The sequence below is a fragment of the Odocoileus virginianus genome, chromosome 2 (genome assembly GCF_023699985.2).
Source record: "Odocoileus virginianus isolate 20LAN1187 ecotype Illinois chromosome 2, Ovbor_1.2, whole genome shotgun sequence".
Taxonomy (NCBI): domain Eukaryota; kingdom Metazoa; phylum Chordata; class Mammalia; order Artiodactyla; family Cervidae; genus Odocoileus; species Odocoileus virginianus.
Genome location: NC_069675.1, coordinates 1,849,264 through 1,875,061, shown reverse-complemented (window position 1 = coordinate 1,875,061; position 25,798 = coordinate 1,849,264). Strand labels below are relative to the sequence as shown.

The 25,798-nt window shown below is 43.8% G+C and overlaps 1 protein-coding gene across 4 annotated transcripts in view; it reads right to left on the bottom strand.

Moving 5' to 3' along the window:
* The window catches only part of NPHP1 (nephrocystin 1), a 65,230-nt gene that overhangs the window by 17,108 nt on the left and 22,324 nt on the right, over positions 1-25,798 (bottom strand). For 3 of the 4 annotated variants that reach the window (XM_020876742.2, XM_020876758.2, XM_070474094.1), the window contains exons 9-14: positions 25,556-25,643; positions 23,666-23,760; positions 23,441-23,569; positions 6,250-6,324; positions 3,407-3,517; positions 1,967-2,049 (exon numbers count right to left, since the gene is read on the bottom strand). In XM_020876742.2, the coding sequence (XP_020732401.2) occupies positions 1,967-2,049; positions 3,407-3,517; positions 6,250-6,324; positions 23,441-23,569; positions 23,666-23,760; positions 25,556-25,643 (581 nt within the window). The remainder of the gene's footprint in view (positions 1-1,966; positions 2,050-3,406; positions 3,518-6,249; positions 6,325-23,440; positions 23,570-23,665; positions 23,761-25,555; positions 25,644-25,798) is intronic. The other variant, XM_020876750.2, reaches the window with a different exon arrangement.

Sequence of the window (25,798 nt, the reverse complement as noted above, 5' to 3'; positions counted from 1 at the left end):
TGCCATTTAAATGTCTTTTTCAAAAGTTTTGAATCATCATTGGAAATAAAGCTATTATGAAGTTATACTACTTTTAAAGTGCAAAAGTAACACGTAGACTGTTGTAAAAACTTCAAATGACATAGAAACGATCAATAAAAAGCCAAAAACTCCCTCCCTGTCCTTTCCCCCCTGGTTTGGTAAGCCCCTTTTTCTACCTTTTTCTGTAGAAATTATTTTGAAAGAAATTCATATACACAGTAAATCTCAAACTGACACACATTTCCTTTTAAAGTTGCCTCTTTAACCCTGTGGCGCTGCCTCCCCAATTCTGCTCCCCAGAGACAACCTCCATGAACAGTTTACACGGGCGCACGGGCGCGGTCCTCCGTGAAAAGAAGGGGCGTCGGCACACACGTGATTCTGCAGCTTGCTGCTTTCATCTAGTAACGCACATTGGAGATGCTTCTGTATCAATACACAGGCCTCCATCTCATTTTAAAAAATAGCTTAAGACTTTAAAAAAGATTGGACAGACACACTTTTCCCTCCCAGCAAGAACAACTGAAAACCCTGGACATTATTAAAAACAAAAAATAAAGACAGAAAAACAAAAAGCCCACAAGAAGTCTGGGCTTCTACGTCTACAGGCAGTACCGGGATGAGGGGCTAGGGGTGGTAAGTGCCCCACCCCTCCCGCCAGATGCCACCAGGAGGACTTTTACCTCTGGTATGTGGCAAGGTCACACCCACCCCTGTGGTGTCAGCAGAGGGCGAAGCGGGCAGCATTATCTGAATTAAACCTTTGGGATAGGAACTACTATAATCCCATTTTACAGATGGGGGAAATTGAGGCTTGGAGACATTAAAGAACCTCTTGACAGTTACACAGAGCCCAGGCTATGGCCCTGAATTCTATCATTCCAAATCTAGGGTCTCCATCATCATCCTAGTGACTGCCCATCTGCATCCCTTCTGTGAGTTTCTTGTTTATATCCTAGACTTAGATTTGTGTGTGTGCACCCATTTTCAAATTTGGATTGTCTTCTTAGTCTTTGAGAGCTCTTTTTATATTAAAGATAATAATCTTGTGACTGTTAGATACTGTACATGTTGGAAATACATTACAAACATCTGCTTTTGGTCTTAAATTTTAAATTTGTTTACAGTGGCTGCTGCTACAATTTCCACGTGCCACCTACAGGAGAAAGGTGCAGTCACGGAGGACCTGGGGACCCTGACCCAGCTTTCCCACTCTTTGCTGAGAATTAGGCTCTATTTTGGGCTTCCCTGGTGGCTCAGTGGTAGAGAATTCACCTGCAATGAGGGGACTGGGGTCAAACCCCCAGTCAGGAAGAGGCTCTGGAGAACCCCACGGACAGAGGAGCCTGGCAGGCCAGTCCGGGGGGCACAGAGGCGGACACGCGTGCGCTGAGCACCTGCACACGGGCTCTCTCCCGGCGCTGGGAGGCTGCCACCAGCTCAGGGAGCCACTGCAGGAACACTCTCAGTGCACGGCTGGGGCAGACGCCTTGTAAGACGCCTTTGCTGTGTGTGTCATGCCTCCCCGGCTAGGATGAGATCATGCATGCAGTTCTCACATATCACCTTCAAAGAGTATTAACGTGAAGTCAAAGTGCTAGTGGCTCAGTCCTGTCTGACTCTTGGGCAACACCACGGACTGCAGCCTGCCAGGCTCCTCTGTCCAGGAGATTTCCCAGGCAAGAACACTGGGGTGGGTAGCCCTGCCCTCCTCCAGGGACCTTCCCGACTCAGGGATTGAATCTGGGTCTCCTGCATGGCAGGTGGATTCTTTACCATTTGAGCCACCAGGGGAGCCCCAAAGAACATTAAAATCAGCATTAAAAAGCCCTCTCCCCTCAAGTTACTGAAATGTGAAACCTTTGGAAACCTGAGGTGTCTAGATGCTAAAAAACGAATTTTCACAAAGTTACCCACTTGGAGGGAATATATAAACCCAACTTACTTTGCTGGAATAGGAATTCCAGTGGCGTCAAAAAGTTTCAGAAACACCCAGCCACAGCTCAACTCTCCTCTTTCACCAGTGGACTAGAAAATAAAACTGGGTATGAAACTTCGTGTCTGAATCAGTCAAATGTATAAGCACATACTAAGCTCTTCTAAAAGCAATAAAACTAATATTTGCCTTTAGAACTAAAAAGCTCTTTGCAAGAAAACCAAGTGAAAGCCAGGGGAGGCTCACTGGACTCGCAGGCAGACAGTGCAGGCAGGGCGTCAAGGGAACATCTTACCTTAAGTCGCTCCTGAAAAACCCTAAGCCTGATGCTAGGACAACTGTTGCTGTTGTTTCCTGAGTGATATAAATATGCTGGGAAATGATCCCAGGTCACATCAACGCTACATTCGAGCAGGAGGCTTTGGGTCTCAGTGAGAAATGGAATGAGTCAACTATGTCCCTCAAGGGGCTTCCTGCTCAGAACATCACCCCCTGCCCCCATCAACTGTCAGAGGCCAGTGCGCTCCCCTGGGGGGTCCTGCTCCTCGATCCTGTCCAACACAGCAACACACACGGGTGAATCTGCCTTAAAGAAATGAAAGGGCAGGACTTCCCTGGTGGCGCAGTGAGTGAGAACCCATCTGCCTACTCGGGGGACATGGGTCTGATCCCTGGTCTGGGGAAAGATTCCATGTGCCATGGGGCACCTAAGCCCAGGCGCCCCCACCGCTGAGCCTGCTCCGCAACAAGAGGAGCCGCCGCAATGAGGGACCGGTCACCAAACGAGGAGCAGGCCTGCCCGCAGCACCGGAGACCCAGGGCAGCCAGAAATAAACAATGAATGAGTAAGTTTCTAAAAAACAAATGAAAGGACAGCGTAACACCATTAACGGAATTTAACAACCAGCTCTCTGGGTTACCACGAAGCCAAGCGCACACACCACACCTGTGAAGCTATTACTAAAATATGGAAATATATATTACCACAGACCCACACCCACTGATTCAACAGTTTATATGGTGTAAGTTAATCCAAGTTTCTGATGTTCCCTTAATAAAAACGATCACGCTGCCAGGTCCCTTCATTAGAATCCCCATTTACAAGGTGAAGGGCACTCTGACTCTCAGGGACAGGGGCACAGCTCTGTGCTGGAAGGCCATGAACATCTTCTATCACTTCCTGTAAAGTCCCATCTTTTTCAAATCTTCATTCTTATAAAGCGCTGGAGTTCACTCCAGCTATAAATACAAAGAAAAAGAGTTGCTTTAAATGCTGCTGAAAAAGCAGCATCATAAAAAAAAAAAAAATTATAATCACTGCCATTCCTCAAGAGGTTAATATTCTATTACACAGAAAAATCTCAATTATTGTTACTAAGAACAGACATTTAGAAAAAAGAGTTCCCTTTTAACTGATAATCAGAAAGCTTTATCTTTCAACTGACATACATTGCGAATATAAGAAATTCCAAGTTCAAATAATATTCCAAGATCTGGAGAGGAAGAATTGGATCTGATGAAACAGTCGCCATCAAGCAAGCAGGGCAAGATGCCAGTAACCTGAAACAAAGCAGAAACCAGAAGTTACTAAGAAATATGGAAAACGGAGGAAGGAAAACAACGAGGTCCTGCCGTCAGACAGGGAGCCAGAGTCACTAGCCTGTGATGAACCATGACGGGAAAGAGCATGAGAAAGACTGAATGTGCACGTGTAACCCACTCACTTTGTTGTGCAGCATCACTACACTTCAATACAAATAAACTTTTTAAAATGTCAGGACAGTTCAGCTCTATCATCTGCTTCATAATAAAGGTCTTTTTTCTTTTAAGATTTTTAAAAAATGTAGACCACTTCTAAAGTCTTTATTGAATTTGCTACAACATAGCTTCTGCTTTATGTTTTGGTTTTCTCGTTGCCAGACCTGTAGGATCCTAGCTCCCCGAACAGGGACTGAACCCACAGCCCCCGCCCTGCAAGGCCAAGTCTCAGCCACTGGACCATCAGCAAAGTCTTCAAGGTCTTTTAAAGGAAACAAAAAGCAGATGGACTGGACTCATCTATACCAATGGTTTCAAATTCTAAAATGTAATTTCTGTGCTACAGAGAGCTACCTTTACGGTCACTTACTCTTTGCTTAGAGAGGAAGCTAATGTAAAACAAGCACTGCACCAAGGTCTTCAGAGGTATTACATAGTTTGATATATGATAAGATTTTTGGAGGGGAGGGGGCAAGCTGCATGGCACATGGGATCTTAGATCCCCATCCAGGGGTCAAACCTGGATGTGCCCCCTTGCAGTGGAAGCTTGGAGTTCTAACCACCGGACCACCAGGCAAGTCCCTGATGAGATATTTATATTAACCACTGTCCTTTGCAGATAGGACTAAAATTATAATTTGCATACACACTTGCCTAGCTTCCCTGAGGCAGGCCTTGGAAATTTTCCTTTCCTTTCACTCTCCCTGGACCACAACATCCCTATAAAATCCCACACATCCTTCAAGATCAGTTTCTCTTCTATAAAACCTGCTTCTCTATGGTTCCACGGTACCAGGAGCCCCACAACCATTACACTCTGCCTGCGTCACAGCTGCCAGTAGCACCCACTCCACAGAGAGGCTCTAAGCATTCAGTGAGAAGATGCACCTAACGGCCTGCCTCAGTGCCCAGCACGCAGTCGAGCTCCACTCAGAGGATACTGGTGCTATATGTGTCTCTGTTTCTTCTCTACCAACACACAAATTCCACAGTATCCAGGAAGCATGCCTCACACCTAAAGGATGGATGATTAATTTCACTCACAAAGGAACCTATACATACTAGTTATCCCTTCCATCAGCTCATCTTTATATCCAGGAGAACATCAGAAAAGCTGTTGGGCCAAAATGAAAGCAGAAGGATGCTTAAAAGACCAAACTGGAGGACTCCTCTGGTGGTGCAGAGGGTTAAGACCACCTTCCAACGCAGGGGATGTGGGTTTAATCCTTGGTTGGGGAGCTCAGATCCACATGCCTCTCAATGAGAAACCAAAACAAAAAACAGAAGCAATGTTGTAACAAATTCAATAAAGACTTTAAAAATGGTTCACATAAAAAAAAAAAATCTTAAAAGATCACACTGGACTTGGGGGGGTGGTGCTGGGGACACGTGTGGACACGAGCGGCCCACAGGCGAGGTGGCGGCTCCTCCTCATGCTGTGCCCACGTGGTGAGCTTCTGCCTTGCTGTGAGATCTCCTGATGCAACAGGAGAAGTTTAATGAAGGGCTCCTGGGGGCAGTGACACAAGGGAGTGAGTCGTGAGAAGGAAGCAATGAAACTGGAGGTAGGAAAAAGTAAACAGAACTATAGACAACTAATATTATTAAGAGAACATAAAGACATCGTCACCTCCCCTGGCATCTATGTGGCTCTGACTCAGTGGCTTGAAGCCACTTAACCTCCTTCCTGTCTTTGTCTCAATCTTGACAGTCCCTGGATGTCAAGGGATGATCGGCTCCCTAGGCGTCGCCCGTGAGTTTATCTGAAGAAAGCACAGCTCTCCTGAGCGCAGCTGGAGACCGCATTTTTTAAAAAAACACTTCTTAAGAAATGGTAAGATTCTCTGTGAAGGTTTCTCTTTTTGTTTTCATTTTCCATCAGACATAATTTTCTAAAACTGAACCTTGTGATTCACTGAATGAGATGATTCACAGGCACTGTAACTCTGGTGAGGCAGAAACATGAGTGATTTTTATCAGTCCTCAGAGAACACTAAATAATCTAAAGGTTCAAACCTGGCCCCATACACTCTGTGTTAGATAGAAATACGTTACTTCAGGAATTTGTTGCTTGTTCAGTCACTAAGTCGTGTCTGACTCTTTGCAACCCCATGAATGGCAGCACTCCAGGGTTCCCTGTCCTTCACTGTCTCCCAGAGTTTGCTCAAGCTCATGTCCATTGAGTCAATGATACCATGCAACCGTCTTATCCTTGGTCACCTCCTTCTCCTTCTGCCCTCAGCATCAGGGTCTTTTCCAAAGAGTCAGCTCTTCGCATCAGGTGGCCAAAGTACTAAAGCTTCAATTTCAGCATCAGTCCTTCCAATGAATATTCAGGGTTGATTTCCATTAGGATTGACTGCTTTAATCTCCTTGCTGTCCAAGGGACTCTCAAGAGTCTTCTCCAGCAACACCAAAAACACCAGTGTATTACCAAATAGATTTTGATAATTCTACCTTAGAAACTAATTGCTTAATACTTAATGGGTAAAAGAAACTCATGTTTCACTCAATTCACTCAGCAGATTGCTTACCTGGGGAGAAAAGGTCCATGTTTTGGGCTTCTTAGGTTGCCACGTGGCCCTGACTGTATGAATGTTGCTCAGAACCTGAAATGAGATTTTCTCATTTGGAATCATACTGGTGAAAGCTCTTTGGAACATCACCACTTCCATGCTCCAAACAGTGAACAGCAGAGCAGAGGGAGAGGGGGGGTTATCTTTCTTCTTTGGGCGATTCTGTATTTCTTTTTACATCAACCACATACATAACCTTTAAAATGATTAACAGAAGGGAACATGTGAATGCTCATGGAATGGTATTGGGGGGAGCGGTCCACGGGGCCTTGGGTAACCGGCAAGCTGAAGTGTGGCCCCACAGGCTGTGCCCTAAATGTCCCATCGCTGAGACTATCCCACATCTTCAGGAGAAGGAACATGCTGGGCTGAAGAGCAGGATGACTGGGTGGGGCAGGGGCCAATGGAGGGAAGCAAGGGAGAAGGATGGGAGGCGGTGAGCCTGGCAGGGCTTCCCTGAGGAGCAAACTACTATTAGTCACTCAGTCGTGTCTGACTCTTTGCAACCCCATGCACTGTAGCCCAGGAGGCTCCTCTGTCCATGGGATTCTTCAGGCGAGAGCACTGGAGTGGGTTGCCATTTCCTTCTCCAGGGGATCTTTCTGACCCAGGGATAGAACCCACGTCTCCTGCATTGCAGGCGGATGCTTTACAGTCTGAGCCGCCGGGAAGCCCTTGAGGAACAAACTAAAGTGAAAGTGAAAATCGCTCAGTCATGTCTGACTCTTTGCGGCCCCATGGACCATACAGTCCATGGAACGCTCCAGGCCAGAATACCGGGGAGGGTAGCCGCTCCCTTCTCCAGGTGATCTTCCCAACCCAGGGATCAAACCCAGGTCTCCTGCAGGCAGATTCTTTACCATGTGAGCCACCAGGAAGGCCCAAGAATACTGGCGTGGGTAGCCTATCCCTTCTCCAGTGGATCCTCCCAACCCAGGAATCAAACCGGGGTCTCCTGCATTGCAGGCAGATTCTTTACCAGCTGAATGAACTAAGCCAACAGTAAATCATACTGATCCTCTGCACACCTCGTTACGTTAGCAGTGTTATTTCAAACGTATCCTTATACATAAACATATATATGCAGCCTCGTGAGCGGTCTCCTGTCTGCTCCACGCTTCGCTATAATCCTCGGGCACTTCATTATCCCTTTGAAATACCCATTTGTTTGTTCATGTAACATATAATGGAGATATTTTTGTAAACCAGTGCTGTTCTAGGCACTGGAAATATACAGCGGTGAACACAACAGACAAGCATCCCTTGTTCATGGAACTGGCAACGAGAAATAACCAAACAGACTCATGAGTCAGTGGACAAATCTGCCTGGCGCTGATGAGCACGGTAAAGTAAAGGCTGAGGAGGAGGATGGGAAGTGTGTTCGGGGTAGGGGAGCAATGATCAACAAAGCCAAGTGTCACAGCACTTATAAAACAACAAAAGAGCTGATAAATGAATTCAGACTCAGATCTCTGCACTAATAACAGACTGTACTAGCGAAATACTTAACAGCTGAGAGAGATTAACCCGAAGATTAGGAGAAATTTTAGGTATAACTGAGCTTTTAAGAAATACGGCCCACAGGAACATCTTATGTGCAACGGTAACAAGACGGGAACAGCAGGGAGTTAGAGCATGTGAGTACCTGTGTGTGTTAAGGAGGAAGATAGAAATAGAGAGTGATTTTAGGTTCATGAGAATAATCTACAGCTAAGTAGGAAGCCTAGAAATTTACACACTGCAAACTGAGAGGCTTCAGAAGAGCTGGCTGACAAGGCCATGCACAGCTATTATATTTTTCTGCATGTTTCTACATATTTGAAACAGTTCCTAATTTAACAAATATTGCTAATTTCAATAAAAGTCAGATTGTGGTGTAAAATACATGTAAAAGGAAAAAGAATAAGCAAATTGGAAGATTATAATGTTCAAAGATAAGAGTCTAAATGTGAGTTTTAGATTTGTTTTCTGTTTCTCTTATTATTGGCAAAATAGGTATATAGTTTGTTGATGTATTATTTCTTACTGAGTTCTTAAGGCTTTTCAATCACTGTTTAAGGATGAAACATACAATGATGGTTGATTATAAAATGTGTCAAATATACCAGACAAGTTAAAAGAAACTCACAGTACACCCTAAGCTTATCACCTAGATTCTGCCATCAGCATTTTACTATACTTGCTTTATCACATATACCATCTAGCCATCCATCAGTTCATCTTACTTTTTGATACACTACAAACTTGCCGACATAAGTAAACTTTTCTCTAAATATGTTAACATGCATAGCATAGAGTTCATTATTTGTTCACAGTTCTTTTTTTGATGGAAAATTTAATACAATGAAATTCAGAAACCTTATTTTTATCCTCTTGTAATGTCCAGAGTGGGGAAAGGAAAGTGGGATGGCTTGGGGTCACAGGTCCTAAGCAACGACATGGCAAGTGCTGTCACCAGAGGCCTAGAGAGGAGCCTGAATCTCATCAGGGTCCCAAAGTAAGGAGACACGCCTTTCCCCAGAGGTGTGTGCAGAGCCCAGGAGGGGAAGCAGGACCTCGTTCTCACCTGGCAGTAACAGCGTCAACGTGTGCACTATAATAGAAGCAAAACTTACTAAGACCCAGACTCCCAGCTCTCAAAATGTCTAGGATACAATTAAAAAAAAATCATTCATTACAACAATACCAGGAAAATCTCAACTTAAGTGAGAAAAGACAATCAAAAGACAACAACACTAACTCTGCTCAATATTATGTGGCAGCCTGCATGGGAGGGGAGCTTGGGGGAGAATGGATACATGTATATGTATGGCTGAGCCCCTTTGCTATCCACCTGAAACCATCACAACATTGTTAATCAGCTATATTCCAATATAAAGTTAAAAGTTAAAAACAAAAGATACCAACACTAAGATGACTGATGTTGGAATTATTTGAAAAGCATTTTAAAGCAGTCATCTAAAAATGCTTCAATAAACATCTATGGAGATGCTTAAAATAAATTTAAAATATAGAAAGAAACATAGAGTCTCAAGAAAGAAATAAGGAAATTTTAACAAAAAAAAGAAAAAGAAAGAGGACCCTAATGGAAATTCTAGAACTGAAAAATACAATGAAAGTGAAAGTGTTAGTCCCTCAGCCAGCCAGCCTCCTCTGTCCATGGGATATCCCAGACAAGAATACTGGAGTGGGTTGCCATTTCCTTCTCCAGGGGATCTTCCTGACCCAGGGACTGAACCTGGGTCTCCTGTATTGCAGGTAGATTCTTAACCATCTGAGCTACCAAGCTTGAAAACAGACACATACACACACCTACACAAGTCACTGAATAGACTCAATCACAGAATAGAAAAGAGAGAAAGAATCAGTGAGCTTGAAGACAGGCAAACAGAAATTACACAGTCTGATCAACTGAATAGAACAGATGGAAAGAAAATGGTCACAGCCTCAGGAACCTATGAGATTATAACAAAAAGATCTAATGTTCATGCTATCTGAGTCCCAGAAGGGAAGGGAGTTTAGAATTGGAAAAGTATTTAAGAAAATAATGGCTGAAAAATCCCCAAATCTGGCAAAAGACATAAGCCTACAGTTTAAGAAGCTGAGAAAACCCTAAACAGCATAAATCCAAGAAATCCATGACAAAGTATATAAACTTCTAAAAACTAAACACAATATCCTGAAAGCAATGAGAGAAAAACACCACCTAGATTCACCTATAGGGTAAAACCAAGTCCAATGAAGCGGAACAGTATTTTTTGAGTGCTTAAAGAAAAGAAATGCCAACCTAGAGTTCTATATCTAGTGAAAATATCCACCATGAATAAAGGGAAAGCAGGCATTCTAAGATAAAGAAAAACTAAAAGAATCTCTAGCCAGCAGACCTACCCTGAAAGAATGGTTAAAGGAAGTTCTCTAAATAGAAAAGAACATGATGAAAGAAGAAATCTCTGAATATCAGGAAGGAAGGAAGGAAGAACAATGGAAAGAGTAAAAACAAGGGTAGGGGTTCCCCAGTGGCTCAGCAGTAAAGAATCCGCCTGCCAGTGCAGGAGACATGGGTTCAATCCCTGATCCCAGAAGATCCCACATGCCCTGGCGCATGCCACGACTACTAAGCCTGAGCTTTAGAGGCCAGGAGCAGAGCCTCCTGAGCCCATGCGCTGGAGCCGCTGAAGCCTCGAGTGTGTGCTCTGCAACAAGAGAAGCCCGCACGCTGCAGCTAGAGGGGCCCTGCTCTCTGCAGCTGGAGGAGAGCTGAACGGTGGAAGCGGAATTGTAATGCTGTGCGCTGTCGTGCTCAGTGTGCGTAGAGATTCTTAGATACTCATAAAGCAGTAAGAGGATCAGAGTTTCTACCGATCACTTGACCTGGGATGCTGACAAGCAAACTGGAGGAAGTTACGCAGGTATACCTACTTATTTTAGTTCAACTACTAAAAAAGCCGTTCAAAGAGAGCCACTCAATAACATGGCAGGCACTTCAGAATGGAGCTCTAAAAAATGTTTAAGTAACACACAGGAAGACAGAAAAAAGAAAATAGAGGAATGAAAGAGAGGGAAGGAAGGGAAAAATAAAACAGCAGACTCAAGAGTTAAGATTCCCCTCCAGGGTCCACATGATTTGGGATGCTTGTCAGTGACCTGAGGGAGTGGCTTTTTGTATATTACCCAAAATTCACAGTTGTCATCACTGGGTTAGTTGTTTGGAGAGGAGCATATTCAGTCATTATTGGAAGCAGTGTCTTATTAATTAGTTTTAGTAATAATGCTTTATATTTGTGACTTGGCTTAAATTTACTAAAGAAGTATTCTTAAGTAAATAGATTCTCCAGTCAAGAATACTGAAGTGGGTAGCCATTCCCTTCCCCAGGGATCTCCCCAACCCAGGGATCAAACCTGGGCCTCCCACATTGGAGGCAAACTCTTTACCATCTGAGCCGCCAGGGAAGCCCAAATAAACAGAGTGAGCACGTAACTGTTAAATATGGTCTGTAATCCATGATGTGGAAAACATGACATAAATTTGCTTCATAAACTAATCTCTATTATTTTTATATAAAATAACTTCTATGATTCTGATATATTATTCAAAATAAAACTCCAATCTTTATTTTATGTTGTCAAGTATAAGAATAGTGAGTGATAGAGCAAAAAGTACGGAACCAGCTCTTAGAAAGAAGGCAGTTCATCTCTTCTTGAATGCTGATGACACCTAGTGTTCATTCATGGCAGTGGTTTTGTGCGGTTCAGATGAAACAAAGGCACTCTCCTCGTGCTGTGAGTGACTAGTACACTCTGAGCTTAGGTGTGTGTGCTCAACTGTGTCTGACTCTTTGCAGCCCCTTGGACTGGGGCCCACCAGGCTCCTCTGTCCATGGGGTTTCCCAGGTAAGAATACTGGAGTGTATTGCCATGCCCTACTCCAGGGGATTTTCCACACCCAGGGGTCCAACCCACGTCTCTTGAGCCTCCTGCGTTGACAGGTGGACTTTTTACCCCTGTGTTGCCCAGGAAGCCCAATAAATGCTGGAGAGGGTGTGGAGAGAAGGGAACCCTCCGACACAGTTGGTGGGAATGTACACTGGTGCAGCCGCTATGGAAAACAGTGTGGAGATTCCTTAAAAAACTGGAAAGAGAACTGCCATATGACCCAGCAATCTCACTCCTGGGCATACACACTGAGGAAACCAGATCTGAAAGAGACACGTGCACCCCAATGTTCATCGCAGCACTGTTTATAATAGCCAGGACATGGAAGCAACCTAGATGCCCATCAGCAGACGAATGGATGAGGAAGCTGTGGTACATATATACCATGGAATATTACTCAGCCATTAAAAAGAATTCATTTGAATCAGTTCTAATGAGATGGATGAAACTGGAGCCCATTATACAGAGCGAAGTAAGCCAGAAAGATAAAGACCAATACAGTATACTAACACATATATATGGAATTTAGAAAGATGGTAACGATAACCCTATATGCAAAACAGAAAAGGAGACACAGATGTATAGAACAGACTTGTGGACTCTGGGAGAAGGCGAGGGTGGGATGTTTCGAGAGAACAGCATCGAAACATGTATATTATCTATAGTGAAACAGATCACCAGCCAAGGTCGGGTGCATGAGACAAGTGCTCGGGCTTGGTGCACTGGGAAGACCCAGAGGAATCGGGTGGAGAGGGAGGTGGAGGGGAGATCGGGATGGGGAATACATGTAACTCCATGGCTGATTCATGTCAACGTATGACAAAAACCACTGCAATGATGTAAAGTAATTAGCCTCCAACTAATAAAAATAAATGAAAATAAATAAATAAAAATAAATTTTAAAATGTACAAACCTTAAAAAAAAGAAAAAAAAAAACAACTAAAAACAGAGCTACCGTATGACCCTGCAATCCCACCCCTGGGATATATCCAGAGAAAAACACATGTGCACCCCAGTGTTCACTGAACCACTGCTCACAATGGCCGGGACATGGAAGTAACCTTGTCCATGACACCGCTCAATCTTGCAGTTACGTCCTACTGTAATCTTGCAGTTACGTCCTACGACCCCATGGGCTGCAGCCCACCAGGCTCCTCTGTCCACGGAATTTTCCTGGCAAGAACACTAGAGAGGGTGGCCATGCCTTCCTCCAGGGGATCTTCACAACCAGGGATTAACCCAGTCCTCCTGCATTTCCTGTCTTGTAGGCTATGATTTACCAGTGAGCCACAGGGAAAGCCCCACCGAGAGTGGACTGGATGAAGGGGATGTGGTACGTGTACACAACAGAGTACTTAACCATCAAAACGAACGAAATGAGGCCATCTGCAGCAACATGCATGGGCCGAGAGCGAGTCGCACTGAGTGAGGTCAGTCAGCAGAGAGGGGAAATGTCCTATGACATCCATCCTGGGTAGACTCTGAAAAGAAATCACACAAGTGAACTGACAAAACAGGAACAGACTCGCAGACTGAAGACGAGGTACGGCTGCTGGGGGCAGGATGGGGGAGGGGACAGTGCGGGAGAGTGGGGTGGACACGCGCACACCGCTGCACTTGGAGCGGATGGCCGGCAAGGACCTGGGGCTCTGCCCGGTGTCAGGCGGCAGCCTGGACGGGAGGCGGCCTGCGGGAGAGTGGGCACATGTCTGTGTGTGGCTGAGCCCTCCTGCTGTCCACCTAAAACTATCACACACTGTGTTAATCAGCTATGCCCCAATACAAAATAACAGGTTTGTATTTCTTTTTAAATAAGTATTTACACTCAGCAGGGACAAAGATAAACCCAAGAATTCCTCCACACCTGACCTGCTATCAGTGCTCTCGACCTCACAGCATGTCACCACCATCCACCCAGGCGCGGAAGTCAGAGACCCGGCTTCACATCTGATGCCCCGATCCCCCGCACTCCCCACGTTCCACCTGTTACCAACCAAGCCTCCTAAATACCCCTCCAGCCACAGCTCTCACTTCCACTTCTCTCATCAAGTTACCACCATCACTCTCATCTGGTGATCTTATGAAGTTCCACGCGTTGGTGTAAGTGCTTTGTTCTTGTGCGATTCAGCTGCTAAGTCATGTCTGACTCTTTTTGACCCCATGAACTGCAGCACGCCAGGCTTCCCTGTCCATCACTATCTCCCAGACTTTGCTCAGATTCATGTCCATTGAGTCAGTGATGCTATCCAACCATCTCATCCTCTGCCGCCCCCTTCTTTTGCCTTCAATCTTTCCCAGCATCGGGGTCTTTTCCAATGAGTTGGGTCTTCGCATCAGGTAGCCAAAGTATTGGAGCTTCAGCATCAGTCCTTTCAATGAATATTCAGGGTTGGTTTCCTTTAGGATGGACTGGCTGGATCTCCTTGCAGTCCAAGGGACTCTCAAGAGTCTTCTCCAACACCACAGTTCAAAAGCATCAGTTCTTTCGTGCTCAGCTTTCTTTATAGTCCAACTCTTACACCCATACATAACTACTGGAAAAACCACAGCTTTGACTAAACAGACCTTTGTCAGCAAAGTGATGCCTCTGTTTTTCGATATGCTGCCTAGGTTTGTCATAGGTTTTCTTCCAAGGAGCAAGCGTCTTAATTTCATGACTGCAGTCACTGTCTGCCGTGATTTTGGAGCCCAAGAAAATGAGATCTGCCAATGCTTCCACTTTTTCTCCTTCTATTTGCCATGAAGTAATGGGACCAGATGCCATGATCTTAGTTTTGTAAATGTTGAGCTTTAAGCCAGCTTTTTCACCCTCCTCTTTCACCTCCATCAAGAGCTCTTTAGTTCCTCTTCACTTTCTGCCTTTAGAGTGATATCATATGTATATCTGAGGTTATTGATATTTCTCCCGGCAATCTTGATTCCAGCTTGTGCTTCTTCCAGCCCAGCGTTTCTCATGATGTACTCTGCATACAAGTTAAATAAGCAGGGTGACAGTATACAGCCCTGACACACTCCTTTCCCGATTGGGAACCCGTCTGCTGTTCCATGTACAGTTCTAACTGATGCTTGTTGACCTGCACACAGGTGTCTCAGGAAAAAGGCAAGATGGTCTTGTACTCTCATCTCTTTAAGAATTTTCCACAGTTTGTTGTGATCCACATAGTCAAAGGCTTTAGCATAGTCAATGAAGCAGATGTTTTTCTGGAAGCCCCTTGCTTTCTCTATGATCCAACGAATGTTGGCAATTTGATCTGTGGTTTCTCTGCCTTTTCTAAATCTAGTTTGTACATCTGGAAGTTCTTGATTCATGTACTGCTGAAGCCTACCTTGAAGGACTTTGAGCATAACCTTGCTAGCATATGAGATAAACACAATTCTGTGGTAGTCTGAACATTCTTCAGCATTGCCCTTCTTTGGAAATGGAATAAAAACTGACCTTTTCCAGTCCTGTGGATACTGCTGAGTTTTCCAAATTTGCTGACATATTGAATGCAACACTTTAACAGCATCATCTTCTAGGATTTGAAATAGCTCAGCTGGAATTTCATCACCTCCACTAGCTTAGCACTTACCTTCACACTCCAGGATGTCTAGCTTTAAGTGCTTTACTCTCATTAACTTGTCTCGTCTCCACACTGACCCTAAGGAAGGTACACCAGAGAGAGGAAGGCAGAGTCATTTGGTTCGCATCCCACATTCAGCTGGTGGAGCCTGGGTCTAATTCCAGGCAAAACGGCTCCAGATTTTAGATTTCATTTTCTTGGAGGCGTGGACACTTGCTGCCCTTTGACCACCACATTGTGACGCAGCTTCCAAACGGTCTACTCGGGTCCCTCTGGCCACCCCTCTAATCCACCTCCAGGGAGGAGGCAGAAATCACCCTCAGATGTACATGTAAGTCATGTCACTCTCTTCCAACGGCTTTCCTGTTCTTAGGACAAAGACGAGAGCTCACGGCTTACAAGGTCTCACACGGCACCCCCGCCTCATCCCACCCTGCACTTCCTCGCTCCCTCCGTTCAGCCACGCCAGCGCCCCTTCCCACATCCTTTCCTCTCAAGGCCTTGCCTGCGCTCCTTGTTCACTCAGGTACACACTCCCCATCTCCTTACGGCCTATTCACCTCTCAGATCACAGCAAGCATCATCCCCTCAAGAGTTCAGATTATGGAAGTGAGACTCCTTTTCTAGTGTGACAAACTTCCCTCTAAGCAATGCTTTCCTTAACTCATTCATTATTTAGAAATCTGTTGCATAATTTCCAAGGAGTTTTCCCTGTTCTCTTTCTGGTTTTGGTTTCTAATTCAACTCCTTGTGATCAAAACCCTAAACTGCATGATTTCAAAATCTGTTCAGGACCATCTATTTTGGTGAATGTTCCATATTCACTAAAAAGAATGCAATTGGAGGGTGAAGTGTTTCACAAACGTTAATTAGATCCAGTTTGTTCATGGTGCTATTCTGTTGTTTTATAATCTTACTAATCTTGTCTGCTTGTTCTACAGTATTGTAGAGAGGAGTATTAAAGACTGTAATTAGAAGTGTGGCTTTACCCATTTCTCCCTTCAGTTCTATCCATTTCTACTGCATGTATTTTGAAACTCTGATGTTGGGTGTATACACATTGAGGACTGTTACATCTTCTTGCTGAATGGTCCATCCTATCATGTAGTGTACCACTTTATTCCCAATAATGTTCCTTGTTCTGAAGTATACTTTGTCTGATATTAAAATCTTTTGAATGGTGTATCTTTCTCCACTCTTCAACTTTTAACCTGTCTGTATTATTGTTTAAGGTGGTTTCTTAGTCTATAGTTGGATCTCTTTCACTCTGGTTTTCATTTGCATTTCACAGATGACATATTATGCGCTCAGGATCTTTTTATATGCCTGGTGGTCTGTCATATTTTCTTTTTTTAAGTGCCTGCTCAAGTCTTTTGTCAATTTAAAAAAACCCTAAGTTATCTTCTTATTTCTTGGGTAACTGAATCGTTACTGACCGTAGCAGATAGTGTTCAGTATCTTACATTAAGTACAGTGATATTAGCTTTGCTTTAGTTTTCCCTTGTTGCCCTTCAACTCAGATGACCATTATATCTACTACTGTGGGCAAGAATCCCTTACAAGAAATGGAGTAGCCATCATAGTCAAGAAAAGAGTCCAAAATGCAGTACTTGGATGCAATCTCAAAAATGACAGAATGACCTGTGTTCGTTTCCAAGGCAAACCATTCAAATATCAGAGTAATCCAAGTCTACGCCCCAACCACTAATGCCGAAGAAGCTGAAGTTGAACAGTTCTACAAAGGCCTACAAGACCTTCTAGAACTAACACCCAAAAAAGATGTCATTTTCATTATAGGGGACTGGAATTCAAAAGTAGGAAGTCAAGAGATACCTGGAGTAACAGGCAAATTTGGCCTTGGAGAACAGAGGGGCAAAGACTAATAGAGTTCTGCCAAGAGAATGCACTGGTCATAGCAAACACCCTCTTCCAAGAACACAAGAGAATACTTTACACATGGACATCACCAGATGGTCAACATCAAAATCAGACTGATTATATTCTTTGCAGCTGAAGATGGAGAAGTTCTATACAGTCAGCAAAAACAAGACCAGGAGCTGACTGTGGCTTAGATCATGAACTCCTTATTGCCAAGTTCAGCCTTAACTTGAAGAAAGTAGGGAAAAACACTAGACCATTCATGTATGACCTAAATCAGATCCCTTATGATTACAGTGGAAGTGACAATTAGATTCAAGGGATTAGATCTGATAGACAGAGTGCCTGAAGAACTACAGACGGAGGTTCATGACATTGTACAGCAGGCAGGGATCAAGACCATCCCCAAGAAAAAGAAATGCAAAAAGGCAAAATGGTTGTCTGAGGAGGCCTTACAAATAGCTGAGAAAAGAAAAGAAGTGAAATGCAAAGGAGAAAAGGAAAGGTATACCCATCTGAATGCAGAGTTCCAAAGAATAGCAAAGAGACGTAAGAAAGCCTTCCTCAGTGATCAATGCAAAGAAATAGAGGAAAACAATAGAATGGGAAAGACTAGAGATCTCTTTAAGAAAAGTAGAGATACCAAGGGAACATTTCATGCAAAGATGGGCACAATAAATGACAGAAATGGTAGGGACCTAACAGAAGCAGAAGATGTTAAGAAGAGGTGGCAAGAATACACAGACGAAGTATACAAAAAAAATCTTCATGACCCAAATAACCATGATGGTGTGATCACTCAACTAGAACCACACATCCTGGAAAGTGAAGTCAAGTGGGCCTTAGGAAGCATCACTACGAACAAAGCTAGTGGAGGTGATAGAATTCCAGTTGAGCTATTTCAAATCCTAAAAGATGATGCTGTGAAAGTGTCACATTCAATATACCAGCACATTTGGAAAACTCAGCAGTGGCCACAGGACTGGAAAAGTTCAGTTTTCATTCCAATCCCAAAGAAAGGCAATGCCAAAGAATGTTCAAACTACTGCCCAATTGCACTCATCTCACACGCTAGTAAAGTAATGCTCAAAATTCTCCAAGCCAGGTTACAACAGAACATGAACAGTGAACTTCCAGGTGTTCATGCTAGATTTAGAAAAGGGAGAGGAACCAGAGATCAAATTGCCAACATCTGCTGGATCACTGAAAAAGCAAGAGAGTTCCAAAAAAACATCTATTTCTGCTTTATTGACTACGCTAAAGCCTTTGATTGTGTGGATCACAACAAACTGGAAAATTCTGAAAGTGATGGGAGTACCAGACCACTTTACCTGCCTCCTGAAAAATCTGTATGCAGGTCAAGAAGCAACAGGTAGAACTGGACATGGAACAACAAACTGGTTCCACATCTGTATTTGGAAAGGCTGTATATTGTCACCCTGCTTATTTAACTTATATGCAGAGTACATCATGAGAAATGCTGGGCTGGATGAAGCACAAGCTGGAATCAAGACTGCTGGAGAAATATCAATAACCTCAGATACGCAGATGACACCACTCTTATGGCAGAAAGCAAAGAACATCTTCATGAAAGTTAAAAAGGAGATGGAAAATGTTGGCTTAAAACTCAACATTCAGAAAACTAAGATCATGGCATCCACTCCCATCCCTTCATGGCAGATAGATGGGGAAACAGTGGAAACAGTGGCTGACTTTCTTTTCTTAGGCTCCAAAATCACTGCAGATGGTGACTGCAGCCATGAAATTAAAAAACACTTACTCCTTGGAACAAAAGCTATGACCAACCTAGACAGCATATTAAAAAGCAGAGACATTACTTTGCCAACAAAGGTCCATCTAGTCAAAGCTATAGTTTTTCCAGTAGTCATGTATGGATGTGAGAGTTGGACTATAAAGAAAGCTGAGCACCGAAGAATTGATGCTTTTGAACTATGGTGTTGGAGAAGACTCTTGAGAGTCCCTTGGACTGCAAGGAGATTCAACCAGTCCATCCTAAAGGAGATCAGTCCTGAGTGTTCATTGGAAGGACTGATGTTGAAGCTGAAACTCCAATACTTTGGCCACCTCATGCGAAGAACTGACTCATTTCAAAAGACCCTGATGTTAGGAAAGATTGAAGGCGGGAGGATAAGGTGACGACAGAGGATGAGATCATTGGATGGCATCACCAACTCAATGGACATGAGTCTGAGGAAGCTCTGGGAGCTGGTGATGGACAGGGAGGCCTGGTGTGCTGCAGTCCTTGGGGTCACAAAGAGTCGGACACAACTCAGCAACTGAACTGAACTGTTGCCCTTTACCAACCTGAAGTTCCCTTCTGTTCTTAATTTGATGAGAACTTTTTAAAGTATTGTAAATGGGTGTTAATATTTGTCAAATGCTTTTTCCGTGTCTATTGAATGATCACATGGTTTTTTTTCTCCTTTAGTTATGTTAATATGGCAATTTACAATGATCTATTCTCAAATGTTAAATACTGGCTACATAGGAGGGTACCTTTGAATTCCTGGAATAATCCCAATTAATCATGATATATTGTCCTTTTTTATCTTCCCAGGTAGCACAGTGGTTAAGAATCCTCCTGCCAATACAGGAAGTGCAAGAGATGCATGTTCGATCCCTGAGTTGGGAAGATCCCCAGAGTAGGATATGGCAACCCATTCCAGTATTCTTTTTTTTTTTTTTCTTTCTTCCATTTATTTTTATTTGTTGGAGGCTAATTACTTTACAACATTGCAGTGGTTTTTGTCATACATTGAAATGAATTAGCCATGGATTTACATGTATTCCCCATCCCAGTCCCCCCTCCCACCTCCCTCTCCACCCGATCCCTCTGGGTCTTCCCAGTGCACCAGGCCTGAGCACTTGTCTCATGCATCCAACCTGGGCTGGTGATCTGTTTCACCCTAGATATACATGTTTCGATGCTGTTCTCTTGAAACATCCCACCCTCGCCTTCTCCCACAGAGTCCACAAGTCTGTTCTATACATCTGAGTCTCTTTTTCTTTTTTTGCATATAAAGTTATCGTTACCATCTTTCTAAATTCCATATATATGTGTTAGTATACTGTAATGGTCTTTATCTTTCTGGCTTACTTCGCTCTGTATAATGGGTTCCAGTTTCACCCATCTCATTAGAACTGATTCAAATGAATTCTTTTTGATGGCTGAGTAATATTCCATGGTGTATATGTACCACAGCTTCCTCATCCATTCGTCTGCTGATGGGCATCTAGGTTGCTTCCATGACCTGGCTATTATAAACAGTGCTGCGATGAACATTGGGGTGCACGTGTCTCTTTCGGATCTGGTTTCCTCAGTGTGTATGCCTAGAAGTGGTATTGCTGGGTCATATGGCAGATCTATTTCCAGCTTTTTAAGGAATCTCCACACTGTTTTCCATAGTGGCTGTACTAATTTGCATTCCCACCAACAGTGTAAGAGGGTTCCCTTTTCTCCACACCCTCTCCAGCATTTATTGCTTGTAGACTTTTGGATAGCAGCCATCCTGACTGGTGTATAATGGTACCTCATTGTGGTTTTGATTTGCATTTCTCTGATAATGAGTGATGTTGAGCATCTTTTCATCCATTCCAGTATTCTTGCCTGGAAAACCCCATGGACAGAAAAGCCTGGCAGGGTGCAGTCCTTGGGGCTGCCAAGAGTCTCACATGACTCAGCACACACGTGTGCCTGTACTTCAAGGGAGAGCTGCATGCTAACAATGCTAACTAATGTCAACAGAGAAGCAGATAAGTTAAGAGTGGTACAGATTTGAGCTGGATAATCATCAATCAGGTTCAATTCACTCATATTTTGTTTAGGATTTTAGTTCATTATATTCATGAGGAGTACTGGTCTTATAATTTTTCTTTTTTGTAATATCTTGTCTTATTTTGGTAGCATGCTTTTCCTGGCCTCATGAAACAAGATGGGAAGCATTCCCCCTTCATCTGTTCTCTGGAAGGGTTTGTGTACTAGTGGTATTACTTCTTCCTTAAATGTTCAGCTGAAACCACCAGTGAAACCATCTGGCATCTGGAGTTTTCTCAACTGGAAGAGTTTTAATTTCAGTTTCAATATCTTTAACAGGGGTTATTCAAATTGTTCTAGTTCCTCTCAGGTCAGTTTCATTAAATTATGGTTTTTGAAGAACTTATCTGTTTATCAATGTTATCAAATTTATTGCCATGAAGTTATTTGTAACATTCCCCTTCTCTTCTTTCGGGCTTCCCAGGTGGCACTAGTGGTAAAGAGCCCGCTTGCCAATGCAGGAGACACAAGGGACATGGGTTTGATCCCTGGGTGGGTAAGATCCCCTGGAGGAGGGCATGGCAACCTGCTTCAGTATTCTTGCCTGGAGAACCCCATGGACAGAGGAGTCTGGCGGGCTGCAGTCCACGCGCTGGCCACGCTGCGCCCCCTTAACACTGTAAGACTTCTCACTGCCCCTCTTCACTACCTCACCTCCAGGGTGGGACACAGTTTTGAGGGGCTTCGCCAGCTGTGCAGCACCTTGCCTGGCAAAGCAATAACTACTTTTTTTTACTTCACCCAAAACTCTGACTCAGTGTTTCTGTTTGGCACCAGTGAACAGAGGCTGTTTTAGCAACAATCATTTGTTTTCTTTCTTTCTCTCTTTTTAAAATGTATTTTTAAAATTATTTATTTATTTATTTTTGGTCCCACTAAGGCATGTGGGATCCTGGTTCCCTGACTAGGGATCAAACCTCTGCCCCCCACATTGGAAGGTGAAGCCTTAACCAATGGACCACCAGGGAAGTCTCTCTTTTGAAAATTTCTTGATCAGTCTCACTAGGCATCTGTCAATTTTATTAATCTTTTTAAAGAATAAACTTTGCCTTTTCTGGCTTTCTCTTCTGCTTTCTGTTTCATTAGTTTCTGCTCTTTATTAGTTCCTCCATTCTACTTTCTTCAGGTTTCACTCACTCTTCCTTTTCTAGACTCTTAAGTTTGAGCTTAGATCACCGATTTAAAATCTCTCTTCTTGCCTAGTATATTCAATTAAAGTCATAAATTTTCATCTCAGCACTGTTTTAGTTGTATCTCCAAAACAAATCAATCAACTAAGAGTCATTAAATTCTTTGGCTGGTACTGGGTGGAAAATCTTCTCTTAGGCATTAGAGAGGAAGGGGGTGGAAAAGAACACAAGGAAACTTTGTCAGGTGACGGTAACGCTCCATAGGTTGACTGGAATGTTGGTTACATAGGTGTGTACACCTGTCAAAAATGCAGTAGTCAGACTTGCCCGGTGGTCCAGTGGTTAAGAATCCACCTGCCACTACAAGGGACGTGAAGCTGATCCCTGCTCCAGGAAGATCCTACGTGACGCAGAGTAGCCCAGCCAGAGGGCCACAACGACCGAAGCCCTCGGGCTCTAGAGCCCACACTCTGCAAGAGAAGCCGCTGCGAGGAGAAGCCTGCACACCACAACTAGAGAGCAGCCCCCACTGGCCGCAACTAGAGAAAGCCCACATGCGGCAACGGAAATCCAGCACAGCCACAAGTAAACAAAGAAATGTTTCAAGATGCAGTACTCTATACTGAAAACCTGAACTGCATATAGCACTAGGAGGTAGGCATCAGTACCTTTTTTTAAGTGAAAAATCTACAGCTCACAGGAGCTAACTGTGATATATAAACGTCATACATTTAGCCAGTGAAAGAGTCTGGAGTTAATAAACCTGTGTCATCAGAACCCTTGCTGTTTGCATGCTACCATACGTTATTTGGGGCTTCCCCAGTAGCTCAGATAGTAAAGAATCCACCTACAGTGCAGGAGACCTGGGTCTGATTCCTGAGTTGAGAAGATCCCCTGGAGAAAGCAACGGCAACCCACTCTAATATTCTTGCCTGGGAAATCCCATGGACAGAGGAGCCTGGTGGGCTACAGTCCATGAGGTTGCAAAGAGTCAGACACAACTGAGTGACTAACACTAACACTACACATTATTTTATCTAGGTACTTATACACACACATAGAGACTGAGATAAAGAGACAGACAGATCCTATGCAGCATGCATTTAATATGTGGTTGGGGGGAGGGATGTGGAGGAGAATGGGTACATGTGTAAGTATGGCTGAGTCCCTTCACTGTTCATCTGAAACTATCACAACATTGTTAATCAGCTATATCCCACTATAAAATGCTTTTGGTGTTAAAAAAAATAAAAATTAAATTTAAAAAATGCATGTGGCGGGAACTAGTCAGACTCCCCAGCAAGCTTACCTCACTGCCGTCAAACAGACAGAGGCGCACATGTCTGCTCAGAACTTGGATGCTCACCCCTGGAAGAGGAATCACCTTGCAGCTCCAGAGAGTCAGAATCAAGGAGACACGGCTCGGTCTTGACTTGATCTGCAAGAGCAATCAGTTACGAGTAAGGTCTGCTTTTATGACTTATGAGACAAATTCACTTTCTGAGCACCTTTTGTAAACAGTGACCATACTTACAGAGCCGGTTTTTGCATCCCACATTAGATCTCTGAAGGCCAGTTGGGAAGGTGTGAGCTCTGGCTGTAAGAAGTAACTTGCTCGAAATTGATTCCCTGCAAAAATAATTTTTCCTTTATAGTCTTACAAAGAATGAACGAAATTCAAAACCCCAAATCCATGATGTTATGGTACAAACTTAGGAAACAGATGTCAAAAATACCATGCATGCTGTTTGCTAGAAACTTGCTTCCTAAGACAGACATACCAACAGAGATAAGAACAGGAAGAAACATCAAGATGGAAACACACAAGAGCTGATCTTAAAGCACCTTCAGGAAAGACCTTAAGACTGTCAGGCCGGTAACATACCCCGTGATGAAGATGACCCATTCAAATATTTTTGTAAAATGCAGAAAATCTGCAACCACATTTTGGACATTCTAGAAAAAGGGTATCATCATTAATTTTACTTCTTTACATAAAAGTATTTTAATGCTGTTTTCCCATAATTTAGTCATGAATACTTATTACAAAATCTATTCAGACAGTCCCTTAACGGCAAGAAGATCAAACCAGTCCATCCTAAACGAAATCAACCCTGAATATTCACTGGAAGAACTGATGCTGAAGCTGAAGCCCCAATACATTGGCCACCTGACACGAAGAGCTGATTCACTGAAAAAGACGCTGATGCTGGGAAAGACTGAAGACAAGAGAAGGGAGTGACAGAGGATGAGATGGTTGGACAGCATTACCCACCGACTCAATGGACATGAATCTGAGCAAATTCCAGGAGATAGCGAAGGACAGGAGAGCCTTGGCGGGCTGCAGTCCAGCGGATCGCAGAGTCAGACATGACTTAGTAACCGAACAACAACGAACCTGCTCTGCTAGGAACTGGAAACACCAAGGTGGATCAGAGAAATACGTCCCCTGCCCCATGAGCTTACAGCTCAGTGGGCGAAAGTAATTAAGAAACATAGGTAGACAAAAGACTAGATATTATAAGCTGACTTAGACCTATGAAGGGTACTGACATGGATGAGAGTGGGAGAACCGACAAGGAAGGTGTCTCTGGGAAGGTGGCGTTTTACCCTGAGATAGGAGCGTGAGGAGGAGGTGGGTGTTTGAGGGGCACGGAGAAGAGCCTCCCAACAGAGGAGCCTCAAAGCAGTCCCGACACAGATAACAACTCAGAGAATATAGGCGAGCCTCTCCCCAAAATCGCTGCTCTTTAAAATGAGCTAAGACTCCAAATTCCCAACGTGGGCATTCTGCGTTCAGTCCCTGGTCAGGGAACTAGACCCTGCATGCTGCTACTGAACGCCTCACATGGCGAAACTAAAAAGATCCTGAATATTGTAATGAAGATCAAAGATCCTGCATGCTGCAACTAAGACCTGGTATAGCCAAATAAATGAATAAATATTTAAAAATAAAACGAGCTTATGAACAAATGGTGCCAAATACAGGGCAATCCAAGAATGAATAAGAAAATAGAAACAGTGAATAGAGATAACTCTTGGGGAAAGTCTTGATGCGAAGAAAAGCAGAGAAAGGGAGGCTTCAGCCAGAGTGGGATAGGGCTGAGCGGGCCTGGTTCATAGAGGTGGTGCTGGGACTACCGCTGAGGCGAGGAGCCAGTGGGGGAGGGGAGAGCAGGCAGCAGATACAGGAGAGGGGTGCTCACTGCGAGTCCTGCTTCTGAAATAAATGAAAGGGGGCTTGGCTTCTGATAGGATCAGGGCTCCCTCCTCCTGTCACAGGCAAGATGCAGGGCAAGATGAGCATCCAAGAGATGTGAGATCCAACATCTTTATTAACAACCCTCTCTGGCTGTGCCAGAAAAGTTAGATGTAAACCATGACGGTTTCACTCAAAATCTGTCTGGCTGATGGACACCTGTACCTTCCTCCAGGAGCTGGAAGAGGGTGGAAGGCCTGAATCCAGCAGGAACAGCTCCCATCGTGGTCAACACATCAACGGTGTTTATCTGCTGAAGAGAGTAAAACAAAATTGACTTGCTTGCTTTCATTCAGGTTTTCTCACCTCTAGAATACTCTCTTTATCACTATAGCAACTACAACTCCCAAAACAAAAATACAAATGTCCAGACTTTAGTGGAAGAATACAGCAGTTTAACCCCCAATT